Source organism: Haliotis rubra, unplaced genomic scaffold (genome assembly GCF_003918875.1).
Source record: "Haliotis rubra isolate DU_JTF1 unplaced genomic scaffold, ASM391887v1 Scf19, whole genome shotgun sequence".
NCBI lineage: Eukaryota > Metazoa > Mollusca > Gastropoda > Lepetellida > Haliotidae > Haliotis > Haliotis rubra.
Genome location: NW_025765891.1, coordinates 2,925,806 through 2,938,805, shown reverse-complemented (window position 1 = coordinate 2,938,805; position 13,000 = coordinate 2,925,806). Strand labels below are relative to the sequence as shown.

General features: G+C 37.2%; 1 protein-coding gene across 1 annotated transcript; it reads right to left on the bottom strand.

Annotated features, from left to right (window-relative positions):
- Window positions 1-397: 397 nt before the first annotated feature.
- LOC124274372 (eukaryotic peptide chain release factor subunit 1) lies at window positions 398-12,883 on the bottom strand. The gene is made up of 11 exons (XM_046709751.1): window positions 12,502-12,883; window positions 11,899-12,074; window positions 10,900-11,039; window positions 10,165-10,303; window positions 9,089-9,279; window positions 8,598-8,727; window positions 7,808-7,963; window positions 7,025-7,089; window positions 6,259-6,331; window positions 5,967-6,041; window positions 398-5,052 (listed from the first exon to the last, which is right to left on the bottom strand). The coding sequence occupies exons 1-11, from the start codon at window positions 12,600-12,602 to the stop codon at window positions 4,970-4,972; spliced, it is 1,329 nt and encodes a 442-aa protein (XP_046565707.1). The 5' UTR covers window positions 12,603-12,883; the 3' UTR covers window positions 398-4,969.
- Between the last annotated feature and the right edge of the window lie 117 nt (window positions 12,884-13,000).

Here is a 13,000-nt window from a genome sequence, read left to right as displayed (position 1 = left end):
ACAACAGCGATGTCAAGTCACATACTTTAACACAGACATATGACAGGCGTAGCACCAAGATCAGTTTGACCAAGCAGATCCTCCACCTAATTCATGTTCAGTATTGCTTATTTTGGAAACATATTAGTTTCTGGGCCTGCTAATTTCCATAAAAATTTGGAACATTTCTCAAAGTGTTGTAAACCCGTACTCTCTTCATCCATATTCAGGCATTATTTCACAACCTGTTTGAACAACCAGCACATTGTCTAGGGTCAACAAGCTGGTTGTTAACACCACTTGGACCAGTATTCCAGTTCTATACTTCAGTGAAGCTCATACTTGTGTTGCAGGTGATTATAAGGTTTGATAATGACTTGAGTTGTGAACAAGCTAAAAAGGCAACACAACAAGAGCGTAGAAAAACTGAATTTTATTTATAGAATTTTGTCAAGTGAAATTGAACAATTCAGGGGGTAATGATCATTCAGCAATTAATTCCTATACCCAAACCAATCCGATTTAATATTACCCTATATAATTATATACAATAAATTGGCATGACTAACAATATTTCATCCAAAAGCTATATGTCCAGCTCTTTCAACGTGCTAGATTTTGTTGCTGCCACACAAAATGGCATGAATAATTACACAAGATTAATATTAAACTCTAGAAATACTATTTCCATGCCATACCATTACCAATCAAGCCTTTCTCCAAACTGAAAGAGATATGAGCAACCTTCAAAATATTGATTGACAATGAAATTCTTCATATATCTAAGATGTGTAACATAAGATTAACATCTGTATTTTAGTCACATTAAATCACAAATTGTTCATCCATACTCGGTAATTCCAAGATTTGTTTTGTCCAGTATGTTACTTCCATCCTCATTACAGCTTCTGATTATGGCATCGTCATTATATGCAAAGTCTCATCCCATCTCAACTATAATACCTTATTCCCAGCAAGAGCTTAACAGCTGTTTCCACCAGCTACAAGGGACTCCTTCACCTAGTAGTCCCTGGCAGGATGTGCGTTAAAATGTTATTTGTCGACATGTCACGACTCTTAGTCTACTGCCATGTGTGGTCATACACAACGCAACATATTTCCATTTCCCCATATTTTTATTTTTCCGTTTTTTCAATTATCCCACGTCAGATGAATTAAACAGAACCATGACAATCGAAACCTCAAATATGGAAACTCATTCTGAAGCCTACATCGGACATATCTCGTGAGGTGAAGACCACTGCAAGCCACCTGGCATAGTCATGCATGACAGCTCAGCTAAAAACCAATCATACGTCACAAGTTCGACATTATTTAAATAAACTCATTGAGTTTCTATGATCAACATAAGCTTTTGACGTTCCACTCTGATTCCTAATTTTCGCGGTCAGAATGAAACTAAATATTGGTTGTAAAACCAAGAAACCTTGACCCCAAGTGCCAAACTGGTAATGCCACTTGCATGGTCAAAATAAATTCATTTACATTTCAACTTTTAACCTGCCGGACATAACAAACAACCAACCCACAATAACGTTGTCATACACATGCGATGCATCACCATCATTAATCCAAACATTAATTTTCTTCCAGATATCACTTAGGTCATCTGAAAATAATTATTCATAAAAGTTTCTTAGATTCAGTGTTTCTACATCTGGTTACTTTCACGAAACTGATCAATACAAACGAACAGATGCTTTCAAATTATATTTTCAACTTGTCAAAAGAAAATCAGCCAATGAGTGTGCGAGAGTACAATTTTACACCACTTTTAGCAATATTCGTTCAATATCACGGATGGGGATACCAGAAATGAGCTTCACACATTGTACCCATGTTGGGAATCAAACCCGGGTCTTCAGCGTGATGAGCAAACGCTTCAACAACTAGACTACCCCATTGCCCCAGTCATCCTGCAGATAAGATCTTTCTGTAATTTAATTCTACTAAAGTTCCACTTTGTTTCAAACCAGTGAATTCATCAGCTCAGGCTCCAACAATAGGACAAGCAAATATTAAATAACTGGAACAAGATGTCACAGTCAGGAATCAGTAAAATATGCCAATAATTTCAGTCTTCGGTCTTTTTCACAAAGACAAAATAATAAATGGATTAAGAAATATTCACAGAACAAATACTGTCACTATAGGTCATAGGTCTTGGCCAATTGCATAGCAAACCATAAAGATGGATACTGGGTATCCATTTTCCACGACCATCATTACACGTGATCAAGAATAGTAATAAATAACTAGCCTGTAGATAACATAGCTGTTTATCAATAGTGTGAAAATATTCTGATTATTGGCAGCTGATAACACCTAGTCATCCGTCATGTCAACTCCCAACTCCAGGATTGTGTGATTTTGAATAAATCTACAAATACATGAATTACTAAGGACCTAGAAGGTTCAATTAGAAAGGAGGTCTTAAGATTTATTGCCATTTATTTTCAAGTTTATACAACTTTGTGTCCCAAATGGAAGCCGCCAATGGAATGATCGCCAAGAATTGACTTTCACAACAAGCTTACAAGAGTCATATCAAACCTAAGAAAGCACATTAGAGAAACACAATGAATACCTGGAAATGGAGTTTTTTAGTTCTTACGATCATAAATATTCATCTCCGTATCCATCTAACCATAGGCAAATAATAAATACACAAGGGGTAAGGAATCATTCAGGTTTATTCTTCAAATTCAGAATTGAAACAATTCTCGACATGAGATTTGTATCATGTGTAATCTGGGATTTATTAACTGGACAAAAACCTTTCCCGCTTTAGAAAAAAAAGAAATAGAAAGGCTAACAAGTTTTTGCATTTCAGTGTTTCTCAACGACTTTCTACAACTCAAAAAGACTTATCCTGAGTTATTTTACGTAAGACAAATAATTGTTATTAAAGCATGAAGTTGAGGTATTTCATATAAATGGCTGGAAATCTATATCTGTGAAATCTGCACAACATACTATCAAAATAAAGAAAACACTAACATTGTACCAAAGAAGCATTTTTAACAATATTTAAAAACCTTTACCCAAACTTTCAAGAAGTCTGGCAAAAGTACCATTTCCCATGAACAAAAACCAGCAAATGAAAAGCAGCTGAGGATCAATCAGAATTTGAGTTCATTCAAGCAAAAAACTGTATGAAAACAGTTTACTTGGTATGTGACCATATTCTGATTACCTCCCCTTCCACTAGCATAATTCAGGTGATTTGTAATTACCGATACCATTCTCAGGGAAATGTTAACTCAGTATTTTGGTTACTATGTTTTTACGAATAGTTTGCCATCTCAATTTCTGAAGAAAAAAAACAATCAAAGTTGACCATGGATACCATGGCAAATAGGCAATGTGAGGAACTAGGGTGTACAGCTGACTTGGCTCGTTATGACAATGGTGGACGTCAACCCAAAATAAAACCCATGCTTCTTGATGATTCATGATGAAATGTGTTCATTACTTTTCATGTATTCACTTTTGGTGCATTTCAACATGAGTTATCCCATTCCCATTACATGCAAGAATATTGACAACTTTGACAAAAGAAATATGGATGTACAAGGTTTTTGTCAAAAGCAAGACTCTCAATAAAAACAGCTACCAACAAGACCATGAAGAATAAATTACTAGACTGTGTATATTTCAAGCAATTTCCAAATTGTTGCCATAAATGTTTTTGTGCTTGATCTCAACATATATTGTTCTTCTAAACACTTTGAGAAACAGCTTTTATGAATTCATCTCAGACTTGAAGACCAATATATTCATTGTAATGCTTTAATCCAGAATCGTTACCTTTTTCACACAGTGTGAAGCAAAAACAAGATGTCATTAACTTTGCAAACTAATATTCTGTTGCTTCAAAAATACCGGATTCATATCAAAAGAAATTAGGCATTGAATAAAAATAATAATTCAGTGCTCCCTGTATTGCTATTACTGTCTTTCAGGAATACATATAAAAACACCTGCTTTGTCCTTCCATTACAATATTCAATCCCCACAAACGCTGATAACTGACCAAACACACTGTGTAGAATGCAATACGCATATGTATAAACTCATATGTGGTAAGGATGTGACTCATAGGAGTTTTCATTGCCAGAAGTCAATCCTTATGTCAACATTTTTTATCGAGTAATGCCTAGTTGAAAAACTTATTTCTGCTTTAAGCAACTCACAGACTCATTGCTAAAGGGATGATTGTTAGCGAATAAGGGATCTATGCACTGGATGGTGAACCATGAGTGAGAGAAGGGTTTGGCCTTGATTCTGCCACTTGACCATATCACACAGCAATATACATTAACTGTGGTCATATTGAGTTGAAGCAGGTGTTTTCAATATAATTCTGAATTTAGAGGACAACAACTCAATGACATTTTCAAATTGAGGTAATTTTATTTTATTCAAGTAAATATTTTATTGACCTTAATGCAGCAAATTCTTAGAAAAACTAAATATGACATTAAGATGCACTTTACGGGAGAGTGGTTTATAGACACAAAGATTAATCTGTCCAGTAATTTATTCATTACAGCCTTAAGCTTCATGGTCGTTTACAAATTTATATCATACATTAACATAAGCTAGGTTTCTCACATGCAAACAAGTTGTCATATTAAATTAATTTCTTTAGCAAATGTGGAACTGAATTCACAATGTGATCACAGAATTTCTCAGTTCCCGTTCAAATGTTTAACATATGAACATTAAACAGATCAAAAGGAAAAGGTCAAAAGTGACCTGATTTCCCTTCTGACAATAAATGGACTTGGCCATCAATTGTTTCCTGCACATCCCAATAAGAGCATAGGTGTGCCATGGCTTGTTTGTAACACTAGAATGTAGTGGCAGATCCTGAGATACAATTCTATAGAAGATGTTTCCCGTCGACAACTTTTCTTGCCCAGTTGCGTCCAACTCCTCATCAGTAAGTTTTGGGACAAGTCCTTTAATAATCGTCGAGGTCATAGTCATCGTATTCATCAAACTGGGCACACAAACTCTGGAAATCCACTTGATACCGAAGAATTCCTGAAAAAAGACAATGGACTATTCAGACAATCAGAAGCAAACTACACAGTACAACAGTGTGTACACAAATTAACTAGATGGTACAAACTACTGTCCTAAGTGATTGTTCAGTGAGTGAGTGAGTGAGTGTAGGTTTACGCCGCAGTCAGCAATATTCTAAGCAGGACCTTCATGGGTCTATGTGAGTCATGACGTGTGTATAACTGAAATGTTTCACATTGTAAGCCCATATAATAGTCAGTTAGGGTGTTAATAGCACCTGGATCAGTATTCCAGTTATATCCCGGTCAGCCTATATGAGACGAAAATCCCAAGAGATTCTGGCCTTGCTTACTACTTTGGTGAAACATGGAAGCAGGGGTATGGTGCAAACAAACCTAGAATTACTGAGTATAGTTTTACGCCGCTTTTAGCAATATTCCAGCAATATCACAGCGAGGGACACTAGAAATGGGCTTCACACAATGTAAATATGTGGGAAATCTATCCAGGGTCTTCGGCATCACAAGCGGACGCTTTAACCACTGGGCTACCCCACCGCCCCTAACAAACCTAGAAAGATAAGGACAAAATAGGTTTCGAATGAACAATCATAGATTTCTAGAATGATCAACAGACCAAACTCTGGACAGCGCCTTAGACCAATGGACGACAACTGGGCCACCACTGCACCCATCTCCAACACTTTAACTAAAAAAGTGTCAGCAGAAAAACATTCTAACTTGGGCTTATATTTACACACACACACACTATTCACGAAAACAGTGGATACTATATTTCACTACACAAAACATAGACACAGGTTGCAACCACAGCAAATTCATGATTCAACCAGTACACTCTCAAACACCAACTGTCTAAAATGAAGCTTGAATGAACAAGCTTTTGTTACTGCCTCTTTCCACATTTCCTACCTCCAATGCCTCCAAATCCTTTCACGAACTGGGCTCCTTCTTGGGACTTGTCTGTAATGATTTCAAGTGTGGCACCTGAAATAAAAGAGACATACTAGCAAATCTAGAATCTATACTACAAAGAAATTCATCACATGAAAATACAAAAGTTTCAAATCAGACAGAACATAAATAAAACAATCTCCACATCATTATATGCACATCTGACAATCTTTAATGTTTACAGGTCAGAATTATGCTCCAGAAACACCTGCTGGTGGATGTGCTGTGGGGACAAAGGGAGGTAACTCACCATAGTTTTTGTAGTTGTTGGCAAACCACTCCAGTAAGGGCATCTGGTCCACTAGCTCGAGTTCCACTCCCGACTGCAAACACGATCATTTAACACAAATCAATACTTCATCATGGAAATCACTGTGAACCTAATAAATAAAGGTATGTCAATCAAGGTATTTCAGTAATACCATGGCTATTAAAAAGTGGCCAGATGTTATATTTGGGATTACACTTTCTTAATAAAACACAAAATTCCAGTACTTTTTTCTGGTGGATTCCCATCAGTGAATCCCAGATGGGACTCCACTGAAAGTGTACTAGAGTTTGTCCTTAAGATTTTGTCCTTTGCCAACAGTGTAATCATTCATAGTGTACTATACCAGCACGACTAGCAGGAAGACCCAGGTTAGAATAAATGACACAATCAAAATCTTTTTTATCATATTTTTACAAAATGCCAGGACACCAAACAATACTGCAATATGTGAGTTAGTTTAGTTTTACGTCGCATTAAGAAATATTCCAGTAATATCACGGCAGGGGAACACCAGGAACAGGCTTCATACATAGTACCCATTTAGGAATCAAACCCTGGTCTTCAGCATGACGGGAAAATGCTTTAACCACTAAGCTACCCCACCACCCCTATAACTGTGCAGTATACAGCTAACTAGCCATTATACGGAGACCACCATTCACACATCTTAGAGAAAAATCAACAAGATATGAGAAACTGCAGATTAATTGTGTAAACCCCAAGTCTCCATAGACACAATACTCACATCCTTGTCTGTGAAGTACGTTTTGTCCTTTTCCTGTTCTGGCTTCAAGAAAATGACTTTCTCCTCTGAAAAACAAAAACAAATCATATATATATTTTACTAATGAATATTGTTTTCAATAAATAGCATATATTAGTTTCACAAACAACTACATCTCTTTCCAGATGTCTGTAAATGTAGCTTGATCCCCACTGAAAAAAGTGTGAGGCTGATTTTTCCATCATCATTATCACCATCACCATCATCATGGGGATGACATATATTTCTCCACACTTAGGTCTTAGGGGTTCCATTACACACAAGGAAGCAATATTCAAGTAATATGCAAGTCCAAAACACCAAGAGTGCACAATCTAACCAATGAGGGTTTGCCAAACTGATATGTCAAAACCTAGAAAAGTTTACATAAGCATACACACAGGAGATGGGACAAACCATTAATATATTACAACATGGTTGGAGCATATGTTGTATAAAGCGGTACTCAAAAATATTACAGATGTCAATCGGGTGACAATGGCCTGTAAATAATAAAATCTTGACCAGACAAATAAACAGTAAACATTATGAGCAGTATTGTAAGTATATAAGTTCTTTTTAAAAATTAGGTAGAAATAGGATAAAAACCAAAGTGATGGAGGTCCTTTACTTTTACATGAAACACAAGTGAATAACATTCTCGAGGATTCTTGGATTCACGTCAAAAGTCATTGGTTTTGACTGTGCCCATAGGGTGACCATGCTTGAAGATTATTCCAAAGCTGTTCTAGAAACGATGCTTACCATCAGTTTGATGGTTTTTGAGCGTGAACCTCTGGATGTCCAGGTTCTCCCACACAATGAGTATGTCCACTGCTCCCATCTCCATCGCCCTCAGCGTGTCCTCCACACCAAAACAGAACTTGCCCGTGTCCTGGGAAATCTCATCAAAATACCGACCTAAAACAAAAAGGTGAAAAGTGTCACATCGCACAACTTTCAAAACTCAGCAAGCACGGATTAAGCTCATTATCCAGCCTCATGTAAGAATGTCGAGTTTTGATTGGTTCACGTGACTCTGATAAAATGCCATGTACACACGTCACGATCCGCGAGCAGGGAGTACAAAAGTCAGATTATCCCGCCACGCCTTGGTGACCACGCGAAGTGAGAAAAGCGTGCATCGCCAAGCCTTTAGTAATGTGCGCTGCACTGACGTCAATCAATCAGCTGGTGTCAACATGGCAGCAAGGAAACGTTTTCCCACAACAACAGAGAATGAAATTGATGCGTATTGTTTTCTTTTGACTTAGTGAAAACATTCAGCTAGATAAATGAATTATCACATCGGGTCAAGGGAAATACAGGGTTTTATCAGTCCCTCGTAAGGTTGTATTCCCCTCACCTCCGGCTCAGGGAATACAACCTTACGAGGGACTGATAATACCCCGTATAACTTATAGAATGAATGTTGTTTTTTAACTGGTCAGCAATGTATCAGCTTTTTCACAGCATTTGTTTGAAATCATTTTAACATTTTGCAAAATATTCCACAAACGAGGATAACAGTGTAGACTGACAAACAGTTGCTTACCTATGAGTTTCTTTTCCTGTATAAATTTGACGTTGGCTAAGGCATCCGATGCCAGTTCTATTGCTTGGTTGAAGCCATTTTCACCTCCATATGAGACATCAACTATTTTGATAATTTTTGCTTGTAACCTCTGAAATAGAAAGCACCTGGTTTAGGTAGAAGTAAAACATGTCTGCATATGACAAACACGCGTGGCTGATTTCGTGCATAATTTTACTCCAAAGCAGCCAGGTCTGATCAATGATCTATGCAAGTCACCCATTTCTGTAAGAATAGGGCACAATTCTGCACCGGAATACGACAGGGCATTTTTCAAAAGCAGACTGGGCGGTGGGGTAGTGTAGTGGTTTAAGCATTTGTTCGTCAGGCCAAAGGCCCAGGTTCGATTCCCCACATAAGTACAAGTTGATGGCTATTCTCAAAACGTACTGCACTTGCACTTCTCAAAACCACAAGAAACACCTGACAAACACAGTAAGGAATTCACTCACAGGGTCAAACATATCGGACTGGCTAAGTTCTGTTTTGAAGTCAGCTGAACCAGCAAGGACCAAACCTGCAATGTTTGGTTTGTCGTTTGAGATGAATAGCTGTACTGCGACTTCTGCAACTTTTCTGACGTAGTTGTGTCGTTTTTCCATTCTGAGACGGGCAAAACGCAAGGCTGACTGACCTCCTCTCCCTGTGAAGTAAACAAGGAAATGTTGACTCAGTAAAATAAATCACACATACAAGTACTCTATTTACAAAAGATAGAAGTATTCTAACAATACATGAAAAGTAAACAAAACAAAAAATCTATATCACTAGTGTTCAAACAAACACTCGAGACATGTTAACTTTGGTCGTAAAATGATTAAGTTTCCTGACTGACAGACAGGTGAATATTTGAACAATAATGTCTCTAGACTTTACCCTCAGCGACACATCAATCAATTTCCAAGAACTTGATGTGGTCCAATATATCGAAGGTTATCATGTTGTGAAATTTGTGCATTTAAATACGCTCAAACATACTTTTCCTTCTGTTTAGTTTGATCAAAATGTACTTTAAGACAATGTTGATAGGACTGGTTGGTTCTCAGTAGTGCGGGCAGGTCTTACGAGTATCAGCCCTGTGGTCTGGTAAAAGGTTTAGGGTAGTTTTATACACTGATATCACATAAGCCAGAGATACCAACCCTAATTTGGCCCAATTAGTATTTTGGCCAAAAACTGATGCAAAAATTAGTACTTTTAGGCCAAAATTAGGATTAACTTTTCCTAAGGGTTTTCATATTTAACAAAAAATATATAGATGTTCTAAGAGCTTGTTATTAACAGTGTACTCATCTAATCAGTATTAAGTATCCACATACAGCTGGATACGGAATAAAATTTTGTTGAAATTTTATTGTGTATGGTACATATGCTATTTGGTAATTTAATTTAATGTATTTTATTAAAAAATTGTATATTTTTACTGCTATCGTACTAGTGTATTTTGTGTTTTTCCGTATCTCTGCATAAGCTGATTATATACCTCGCGATCAGCTTCACAAATACCCTATCAGTGAAAATAAGTTACCATGCTTCTTTGGCAGATCAACTGTGAACTTGTGAAGGACCTCCCTTGTGTTTCCTGATAGTGTGCCGAACAAAGCTCCATTACCATCCATCACGATGAACCCGAATTTGTTGTCATCAGCTAATAGTGCTGTCAAGGCCTGAAACAGGGAAAATAGCAGGGGTTATAGCAGGGTAAAATACTATATAGGTAATAGGCAAGAAGGGGTCAGCCTAATGAGTAAAGGAGTGAGTGAGTTCATTTACGCTGCACTCAGCAATATTCCAGCGGTCAGTAAATAATCAAGTCTGGACCAGACAATCCAGTGATCAACATCATGAGCATCGACCGGCGCAATTGGGAAATGAGTAAAGGAAATACATCGTAATGCATTTATGACTTTGGTTAAACTCACAATCACAGGTTTCAGGCATGCCCAAACATTAAAGGCAATACACATTATTTAACTATTGTGTATCTCCAGTGTATCTCAGTATTGAGGAAAACTGCTCCCATTTTAACTTGTCACTGCAGACTGCCATGAGGCTGACATATGCAGGTACAATCTTTTTCATAATTATATAGGACACCTTGATAAAACACATCCATATGCCAATGAAATTGCTAGCTTCACTGGCCGCTACCATTTATCAAGTGGAAGACAAAAAGAAAGTTTATCATGGAGAATTGTGTGCATGACTAAAACATGTCCAAAAGTGATACTGCATCAACATCTATAAAATGTAAAGGAATTACCTCTGTGTGGAATTTATTGTCACATAAATACAAGGATGTGTTGATCGGCCGGAACGGCTCAAAGTCAATGTTGACTTTCTTTTCTTTCCCCTCCTCCGTAATGATTGTGCCACAGTATATTACAAGACCATTGGGAGGAACTGTTGAGAAAAACAATAACATCCAGCTAAAAATTCCTTGAAATTTCCCCAAACACTTTTCAATATTAGATTAAAGGTGTTCCAAATTTATTGATTTGGTACATGAATATTTTCAGTTTTCTGGAGCAGACAAAAATTGCCGAGTTCCACTTATTTTACATGTTTAAGGCCACTTAATAGATTCCAGCTGCTGAACAGTGTATTTAATCTAGCCTGGAAACACACAAGCCAGTAATCAACATTGTGACGTACAGTGGTACATTAATTCGTCACAGGGCTGACTACTTTATCAACTGGTTGTCCTTTAAGATCAGCATAAAATGCTGGGGACCTTATCTAAACCAATCATGATCACTCTTAAATTGAAAATTCTGAAAATAGTCCTCCAAATTTGTTCCTCTAAAAACAAGAATCATTTGAACATTTTGAAACATTAGAGGGTAAGACTTCCGCCCGTATCCCCCCTTAAATTTCATTCTAGCCAAATCATATCACTTGAATAAAATATATTCCTCATCTGATAAGGATAAGTTTTAACATGTTTCATTAATTGTATCTGGACATACTGAAAGACATATTCTACTTTTAAAATGCAACACAAGGAAAGTTTTCCTCATCGTTGAAATTTAGGGTGGATACGGATGGAAGTCTTACCCTGATAATTACATAAACAAGCACTAATTTACTTCTGATAACACTCACCCAGATAGGGAGCTGCCTAATTAAATGAACTCATTAACCTGACTTTGAATTTGAATTTGGTCCTCCACACAGAACCAATTGAATTCAGAAAAGGTGCACCTGGCTAGTAAAGCCACTACTCCCCAAACATATCCTGCTGTCTAAAGTTATATTTTACCTTTGTTGTATAATTTGAGTCTCTGCTGTACAGATGTAATTGCCCCTAACACGGACAGCCTGTTTACTCGACTCTTGATGTTGGACGCTGTCCCAAATTCATCAGCCAACATTTTGTTGACTCGAGATATCTGATCTTTCGGTGGGATGATTAATGAAATCATACTTGTTCCATTTCTGAAAAAAAGACATTGAAAAGGTTATTCATAATCTTCATGTAAATTCTGACACCAACAATCATGGAAGGTCATGTTTTCTTGTGGTAGTTTGCTTTACATGTATTACTTACCAAAGCTCAGACAGACATTAATTGTGGTGCTGAAAGAGATGTAGATTTTTGTCTAATGCATATTCCCAAGTTATGATTAACCGACTGAAAGTTCAACAAGTACAAACTGTATGAAAAATATGGGACAAATATGGTGAAATTTTTGAAACACCAGGCTGAAGATCTAGACAGATTTTTTTTAATCACAGCATGTGTTCGGCCCTCAAGAATGATTTAAAAGTAAAAGAAGTTGTGAAATCAAGTTTTAACGGGAACCGTCCGATAGAGAAAATTCTGACAATTCGCGTGGGATAAAAAAAATAATTTGCTTCTTACCCTCTTGCCGCTTCAAGACTCTTGATCAGTTTCTTTATTTTCCAGATTTCTACATTTCTGTCGGCGCTTGACTCGCCCCCATCTACACCGTTCGTGGCCATGGTTTATTGCTGAATCCAACAGGTAGACACGACGGAAATACCTTCGTCACGCGTGTCGTCCCCTTCCCGTATGGTGAAGGGTTTACAGTCAAATTCCGCCCCAGAAAAGGCGTTTTAAGCCAAGATGGCTCCTTACTTCCTACTTTACAACCTCTGTTTTCAAAATACTCACATGAGAAATTTGTAAATAATGTCACTGGCTTAAATAAAGAACTTTTACATGGAATTGTGCAATGATGAAGTTCGCCAAGCCATGTGAATGAAGTTTGACGTCACGTTATGGCACGACGCCGAAATCGGATAACACGACTCTTCTCATTGGTCAATTGGCAATGATCTAAAAATAAACGCCTTAGAAAACATGCAAAATCGTGCATACCCGATTGAAAATTAAAATT

Coding starts and splice junctions, on each gene's coding strand:
- LOC124274372 (XM_046709751.1), bottom strand. CDS start 12,602: ATGGCCACGAACGGTGTAGATGGGGGCGAGTCAAGCGCCGACAGAAAT. Junction 7,090..7,807: donor CAAAAACCATCAAACTGATG/GTAAGCATCGTT, acceptor TTTGTTTTTCAG/AGGAGAAAGTCATTTTCTTG. Junction 6,332..7,024: donor CGTACTTCACAGACAAGGAT/GTGAGTATTGTG, acceptor TCGTGTTTGCAG/TCGGGAGTGGAACTCGAGCT.